The 8,355-nt window shown below is 37.7% G+C and overlaps 1 protein-coding gene across 2 annotated transcripts in view; it reads left to right on the top strand.

The window, feature by feature from the left end:
• The first annotated feature begins 330 nt into the window (after positions 1 to 330).
• Positions 331 to 8,355, top strand: part of LOC129355708 (POU class 2 homeobox associating-factor 2-like) — a 21,553-nt gene continuing 13,528 nt past the window's right edge. Inside the window, exons 1-2 of one of the 2 annotated variants that reach the window (XM_055025308.1) lie at positions 331 to 477; positions 1,442 to 1,542. In XM_055025308.1, the coding sequence (XP_054881283.1) occupies positions 468 to 477; positions 1,442 to 1,542 (111 nt within the window). In that variant the 5' untranslated portion in view covers positions 331 to 467. Of the gene's footprint in view, positions 478 to 1,441; positions 1,543 to 8,355 lie in introns of those variants that run through there. The other variant, XM_055025309.1, reaches the window with a different exon arrangement.

The raw sequence follows: 8,355 nt of genomic DNA, 5'->3' as shown, positions 1-8,355 counted from the left end.
CTCAAAGTAAAAGAACAACTTCCATGCCGCGAGACCTCTGGCGCTCAGAATCTCCTGCAACTCAAAATCAGAAATGTGAAAACTATATATGCTTTTTTGAATTCAGACAAGGAGTACAGGCCAAAGGAGTCCAGGTTTTCTTTCATTTTTCCCAATGCTTCCAACCCCTAATCTTGACTGCGCATGCAAATAATCTAAAAAACGTCCCCCCATACATTTGCATTTAAACAAATACATAAAAAGGTCATTTTGAAAACCTGCCTCCTGATGACTGCAGTGTGAGGTGCCATGTGTCCCTGCCCTCTTTACAGAGTGGTTATAGCTCTGTGAGTGGCACACCAGTCAGTATGGTGCTGCACTCCTGCGCTGAGCCACTGTAGGCAAATACAGCTGAGGGAGAACAGAACAGCTTCTGTGGGTGTGTGTATGAGTGTGTGTGAGTACATGATACACCGTTCGACTGCATCATGGACACAGGTAAGACTTTTTCCATTCATGCATATGCTTGTCTTGCTTTTCCTAAAAGAAATGTCATGAATATCAGTGTTGCTATGAAGAAATCAAAATTCTCTGCTGTTTTTTGTTGTGCCAGCATCCTGTGATTTTCATTAGTGTGTGTGACAGTTAGTACCCCAAAACCTGAAATGTGCTTCTTACAACAAGAAAATGAGGAAACCTACTGTCAGAAACTATTTATGTCTAATTGCACAAATGTAATTATATGTTGTAATTGTTTGAAAATTAAGTAAAATCCCGACTTTCTTCTCACTTGAAAAATACAAAAAAAGGAAAAAAATAAATAAATCCAGATTAAATTGTTTATTTTCATTTTCAAGGATCTTTGCTGGGCAGATTTGGAGCTTATCTAAAAGATCCATTCAAAAAGCCGGGGTCTTTTACATATAGTTTTTTGCATGCAATTTCCGTTTGCATAATAAAGTTTGCATTTTCATTGAGTTTAGACCTTCGCTTCCCAGGAATGTCCCCAAATCACACCAGCATCAACATGAGATTTATAAAAACCAATACCAAAAATGACATGTTTAATAAATATATGGGATTTCTCATTTTTATCAAAATGCATTTTTTTTATAAACATGCATATTTTTTTTATGAACTAAAGAAAAACATGCATGTTTTGTAATGTCAATACCTTCCAATTTTTTCTTTCTGCCTGGTTAAAATAAAGTGTTTCTAGCTAATCCTTTCTTTTTAGTTGCCCATTTGCAGCGACCAGACCAAGGTCAATTTCCATGACATTTACACACGCAATCCCAAAGAGTATATATGCATAAAACTGTGATGTATTCAAATGAACACACTTTTGTGGGAATGGATGAAGATTTGGGTGAAGTTGTGCAGGAGGATGAACATTTTCTAGATGAGATCAAATTTCCTCTCAGTGTTTTTTGTTGTTGTTGTTGTTGTCTCTACTCTTCAGAATATTCAAAAAGAGTGTACCAGGGTGTTCGGGTTAAACACACAGTGAAAGACCTGCTGGCTGAGAAGCGATCCCGACAGACAAGTGGGCCCAGATATACAGTAAGGACCAACTGTTTTTGCCATTGTAAACTTCATCATCCTTCACCCAAACCAAACACTGTAGCCACACTTGACATTCTGTTCATGACACAATTACAGCACTGCCTTCAAATATTGTCCTCTCCCTGTTTACATTTACTGTTGTTTTGTGCATTAATAAGCCATTGGTTGATCCAGTGACCACCTGTACATAGCCCCCTCTGTTTCTGCTGCTCTCAAGGCCTCATAAAGACCATCTGTAAATAGTTGAGCACAGTGTGTGTGGATAAAGACAAAGCACAGAGTCCTATCCTAACCTCACAAAAGAACATTAGCACAATGCATGCAAAGGCAATGGCCGTAATCATCAAAAAAATAAAAAGCTCCCTGGAGCTGGTGCTCGAGACGGAGGTGGGAGGTGGAGGTGAGGTGGGGTGGGGGAGGCTGGCGGCGCAGGGGAGACAGAGAAAAGACCAATGCAGGAGGTTGCCTATGCAAAGTTTGATCAACACACACCTGCCAGCCGATATTGTCCTGAACAGGCTCCAGACAAACCTCCTATTGTTGTCAAGCACACATGCACACACACACTGCTAAAACACACACACACACACACACCCCCACCCCCCCCACACACACACACACACGCACACACACACACACGCACCCCCCCCCCACACACACACACACACACACACACAGATGAGCTTGAACATACAGACAAATTTGGTTGTGTCTTAGATGCCTGCACGCACAAGCAAGACTGGCTTTTCATTACCACCAACTGCCTGTCAAAAGGCTTTTATGGGACGGGATTCACTCATTGGTTTCTGTCGAATGGTGGCATGTCCACTCTATAGATATGCAGGCTGCTTACCACTCTGCCAGTTAGGAGATGGGATTGGATACAATAAGACAATAAACCTGTAGGAGAAAATGTACCTTCACTTTCTGCTCTGGAAATTTCTGCACAGGTTCATAACTTCAGTGGGTCAAAATTGTGGGTAGTTGGGAGTTCTCCATGGTGAACACACAACACAGTCTGCTGTACCAGAGCTAAAAGGATTTTATGCAAACAGGTTAGACTGAGGCAAAGAAGCCTGTAAAGTGAAACATGCACAGGGAATACTGATCCATGCTGCTTTTCCATTTCAAACACGTGCAAATCTTTGTCTACTTTGCTAATGTAAAAAACCCCCACAATTTTAATATAAATTTATTAAAAAATCATGTCAGTAATGGATGCAAACAGTTATATGAGATTATATTTATAATTCAGCCATTATAAATATGGCTGAATATTTATAATACCTGAATAATATTTGTCATCTTATTCAGGTATTAGGAAGGCAAGCCCCTTATATCTACGTAAGCGGAATTTTGGAGAGATTTTACAGAATAGAATATGATACAAACTGCCTGATGCTGTCAAAGCTCTGGTGAAGCCAGCTGCACATTGTCCAAAAGAAAACAAACAAAAAAAAAAAACAATCACCAGCCTCTCACTACATCCTGTCATCTTCTGGGCCAGCAGTCACATCTGACTGTTGAGCCACATTCCTTCACGTGGCTCATCTCTTGCGGAAAAAGTGTTTCCATTGTAATTTTTAAAAAAATATCTATTTCGATACTACCAAAATAGACCTGATCCTTGCACAAAAAACAGGAATTTTCTGAGAATTCCTGAGAATTCAAATAAAGTTTGTTATTTTCAAACTTTCAGTTTACATAGTTTTATGGTTACTGGTAATGCTGAAATATCTCTATTTAGCCACTTTAGACAGCCACACAAGCTGAAGCTAACATCTTTGTTCAAGCCTGACAAAGACCAAAAACTTCTGCTATATCCAGTTCCAAATAGTCACAGAGGCTTATGGGAATATTATTTTATGATGCCAAGTTGGCAACAGTTCAAAGGTATTTGAATTTGTCTGTCTGATACTTTTGAGAGCAGACTTCTTTTAAAATGGTAGAAGTTCTTATAAATCTTGCCCACAATCAGAACAGCCAATATCTTTAAGATTCATCATCAACTAATCTAGACTTATTATAAGATAAAAGTGTTAATTACTAACAAAACTACTCAAAACCTTTTCAATGAAAAATCTCAAGATATTCAAAAAGAGTCAAATATTTTCACATGAAGTGATCATTATCAGATATGTGTTCTTCATGAACATTTTTGTGCACTCTCACCCACTGTATAATCTGTAAAAAATAATTAAGCAGATATACTATTTCCTTTATTTTCTTGACATGTAACAATATTTGCAATGAGCATAAAGGAAGCATGCTAACCGTAAAACTCAACTTCACGTTCATAATGACATCTATAAAGAAAGACTACGTAACTATCACTCAACACTAAAACATGCAAGGGAGGCTTTCTTTGCAGATGTTATAAACAAATGCTGGAGTTTTATTTGCAACAGTTGACAGGCTCACAAACCCTCCTATGACGTTACCACATGAACTCAATCTAATGCTGATGGAACAAGTTTTCCAGCTTCTTTTCAGAGAAAATTCAAAGAATCAGAGGATTAATCTGCACATCAACTCTAAAGCCAGAACCACTGCTGTACCCAAACAGAACAAATACAGGAAAAATGACCCATTTTCAACTACTTCATTATAAACCCTAGAAGAAATTATAAGTCAGTTAAGTTCAAGCTCCTGCTGTCTGGATGTCCTATCCACACATTTCTTTAAGAAAGTCCTGCCTGTTATTGTTACTGATCTGATCCAAATAGTAACTCAACGCTTACATCAGGTGTTTTCCCCCAGGCTTTGAAAACAGCAGTTATCAAACCACTGCTAAAAAAGAACAATCTGGACAAATCACTACTGCAGAATTACAGGCCGACCTTTGACCTCTGACCTCCTATTCATCTGCAAAGTTATTGAAAAAACTGTGTAAACAATTAAATAGTTTCCTCATGATGACCAACTGCTTTGACTCTTTCTAATCTGGTTTTCGTGCTCACCACAGCACAGAGACTGGCCTAGTCAAAGTATTCAATGATATCCATATAAATACGGACTGTGGGAGAACCACAGTGCTGGTTCTGTTGGACCTCAGTGCAGCTTTTGACATTTTACTGAATCGACTGGAGAGTTGGGTTGGACTCTCCGGTTCGGTGCTCGACTGGTTTGAATCTTACATAAAGAACAGGGATTTCTTTCTTTCAATTGGAAACTTCTCATCAAAGAGGTCAAAAGTCACATGTGGGGTACCCCAAGGTTCAGTCCTAGGACCCCTCTTATTTAATATTTATATTCTCCCACTAGCTCAGGTTATAAGCTGACCCCATACAAATAAAATTTGATTTGATTTTATTAGCCTTGTTGTAGTGATCATACTTTTGTTAGACATGTTTTATTTTTTCCTACTTTTAATTGGGAGCCACTGGGCTTGATGTGAATTCTGTCATTCAGACCGGTGAGGTTAGAAGGATGCAGTTCTTCCTGCACAAAATATGGTGATTAAAAACCTGTTCTGCTTTGCATATGGTTTTACAAAACAGAAAATACAGCTGCTTTAAATTGACTCATATTTTACAAATTTATAATTTTTCTGGACAGGTGTAGTGTTTCCATTTTTGTTTTATGAGTGATGACAAAATAGGATCCACTGGGGTGTGGGGTTGGTGTACACTATTTCTGTTTCTTATGAAACAGAAAGATTCCAGCCCAGAGCCAAACACCACCAAACAGCAGGCTAGATGCTTCATTCAGAGGAACAGTGAGTTCACGTCTGTTGCAGAAGAATGTTTTCAGTTTGCTGATGGCAGTAGCAGCAATCTTAAACAGATATCATATTGCCAGCTTCAGAAATATTAATAGGCAAAACTAATAGGAAGCAAATCCAACTTTTTTTTAAAACTTAATTCAGTTCTGCATTAAGAAAAGTTGATTTGAATAAAATGTAAACAATAATTTATTTATTTGGTAAAGACTTGTTTATATTCCTGTTCAATCCTTGTGCTCAATCCTGCGGTTTTTACTCCAGATTTCTAAGGCTGCAAGATAAACAAAACTTCTCCACTCCAACATTTAAAGCTACTGGGCACTAAAATTAGACAGTTACACACTTTTTAAAAAATTATTTACGATTACGATGTAATGTGAAATTAGCAGAAGTTAATCTATTATGATTTTGGTTAGTTGTTTGTTCTTTCGCTGTAGATATTTACTCATTGTTCATATATTTTGTACTAATAAAATGAGAAGCAAGTCAAAATACATAATTAACATTATTCAAATATTTAAGAACAGCCACTCAGGGGCGCCATAATGGGGAAATGTTATGACAAATCCAAGGACCCCTGACCAACAGGGGGCCCTCCACAATTTTTTTTTTTGGGGGGGGTTTGTTTTTTTGTTCTTAGATCTTTTAATTATAAAATTGTCGGGGCCTCCTCGACCCCTCAAGTTTAGAAAACACAATCTTGTGTTTTCTAAAATTGTTTTTAGCAGTAAATTAGAAATGGTCCCCCTCCCAGACCAAAAAGCACATATTTGCCCTGAACCAATGTTCCCTCTAATGTTTGATGAACATTAGAGGACATTAGGTCTGGAAGTTTGTTGATGTCTAAGCTTCCTGAACACACTGAGGACCACTGTGAGCATCATCAATGTAAATTCACGCACAAGTATCATAAATCTGGGATCATAGAAAGTTGCATGGCTTATTAAAAAAATCAAATTACATCAGCAATTTTCATTCGTTTGCTTTTAATTTAAGGGATTTGCTCAATTAAAAAAAAAAGAAAGAAAATAAAACATTGCTGTTCATGAGATGCATGCTATAAGTAAGAGTCCTGCTTCAGCCAGGGTGAGAAATGAGACATTACACCTTTCAGACATAAATGTTTGTTCATATTAAAACATTCACATTTTGCACAATGAAATGTTTTCTGTAGCTTGTGATGCAGTATAAATTCTTGTAAAATATTTAATTACAGTTTTTTTCACGTCTGCCCTTCTCACTTCTCCAGTGGTTGTTCACTTAGCCCAGGTTGATGGTCAGTCTGCTTCTTGCTTTATGTTCTTGAATTCAGCATATTGACTGTTAATGGCCTCCATAATCTGTGGGTGGAGGAGAATGGCCTCATACTTCTTTGCCAGTGTACAAATGTCTGCTTATCCATAGTCAAAAGTCTGAACTCAACATTTCAGTATCAAATGCAGACCATTCCTTTCATTTGATTTGATTCCATTTGATCTTAGAAGAAGTGCATTTCTTTTTTTTTTTTTGATTTGGTGAGTGGATGTCCCACTAGACATGATAAGCTGATGGCTTTCCGCTCTATTCTCACTGCACGGCCATATGACCCAAGGCACGTAACCCACGTAGCGAAAGTGAACCGTATCGTATCATTGGCTGGATTCCTGTCACTCACTGAGTTCGATCGCAAAGTAGTACGGAAAAAAAAATTTATTGGTCCATAGTCAAAACTGATGTCTGAGCTCAATGTCCACTTTACGTTGGACTTTATTGTATGCGCTACATAGATTTACTTGTGCGCTGAGAATATGTGAGCAGTGCGCGATTGCGCAGCTTAGAGGGAACATTGCCCTGAACCCCCCCGAATCTGCATGAAATGGTTCGTTCCTGCTTGGAGGTGACATGTTGATGTTACTATGCTGCTAAGAAGAAGAATAAAGTTAGGTTTTCAAATAATAGAGAGGCCGAGAAAGAAAAATGTAAAAAATCAGTAAGTGAAATGAAAGCTGCAGTATGTAACTTTTATGAAATAAATATTTTTCCATTTCTGTTAAAACTGTCATTATGTTGAGACAGTATGGCTTGAGAGATAATTTGTGAAATATCTATTTCCTCTGCTATCTAGAAAACAGATAATCAGAAGCAGGAGAGTTTTAGTGCTGTCAATCACAATCTCATGTGGCTGCTCCTCCCTATGCTGTAGCTAGCATAGCCTTTTGTGAATGCTCAGTCTAGTTAGCATAGCTCCCAATGACAGCAGATAAACATTTTTCCTGTAATAAGTTGATTTCCCACCATTATTACATTTAGCAGTGAGTGAATGAGATTGATTGAGAGCGCTAAGACCCTCCTCCTGGTTCTGATTGGTTGTTTTGGTTGCATTACAGTAATAACAGCTCAAGGAGAAGCTGGAGGAGACTGATTGTTTTCACAGATGATCTGTCTCATGACAAACTGACAGATTTAACAGATGTTATAAGTATTTTTTATGAAAGTTCTATACTGCAGCTTGAATCAAATGCAACTTTATAGCATTTTATGAGAAGTCTGGATTGCTTCATGTATATTTTACATGTTGCTTTTGACTGTTGTTCATGAGGAGAGACATTTCAGTGTCTAAAACTAATAGAAAAAAATTAAGCAACCCACTTGCATACTGTATGTGGACTGTTGGATCTAAAATTCATGAACAGTAAATATTGTGCTAGTTTCCTTTAAAATGATGACACTTTTGATGGGTCAGACAGACTGAAGAAATTGCAACAGCAGCTGCTTGGGGGGCCCCAATTTTATGTTTTGTCATGGGGTCCAAGATTCCTGGCAGCGCCCCTGTGTGTCACTACTGACGACCTGTTGATAAATTTGATTGCAATTTATAAGCAAAAGAGAAGCCACATTATTGTGTAATTTTGGACTATAAAGCACCATGATTGCTCCAATTTCATAAGGAATTTTGACTTAAAATTGGCCTAAATTACATTTTTTTCAACAAATAAACATATCTCATGATATGTATTATGTGTATCACACACAAGAAAAGCTCTAAAACATTGTAACGCACAAATAAGTGAAGTTACAGCCACAGGACTGTTTTTCTTTGGGAGATC

Source organism: Poeciliopsis prolifica, unplaced genomic scaffold (assembly GCF_027474105.1).
Source record: "Poeciliopsis prolifica strain line A6 unplaced genomic scaffold, Auburn_PproV2 SCAFFOLD142, whole genome shotgun sequence".
Classification (NCBI taxonomy): Eukaryota; Metazoa; Chordata; class Actinopteri; order Cyprinodontiformes; family Poeciliidae; genus Poeciliopsis; species Poeciliopsis prolifica.
Note: the sequence above shows the minus strand (reverse complement) of the source record. Positions and strands in the feature narration are given on the sequence as shown.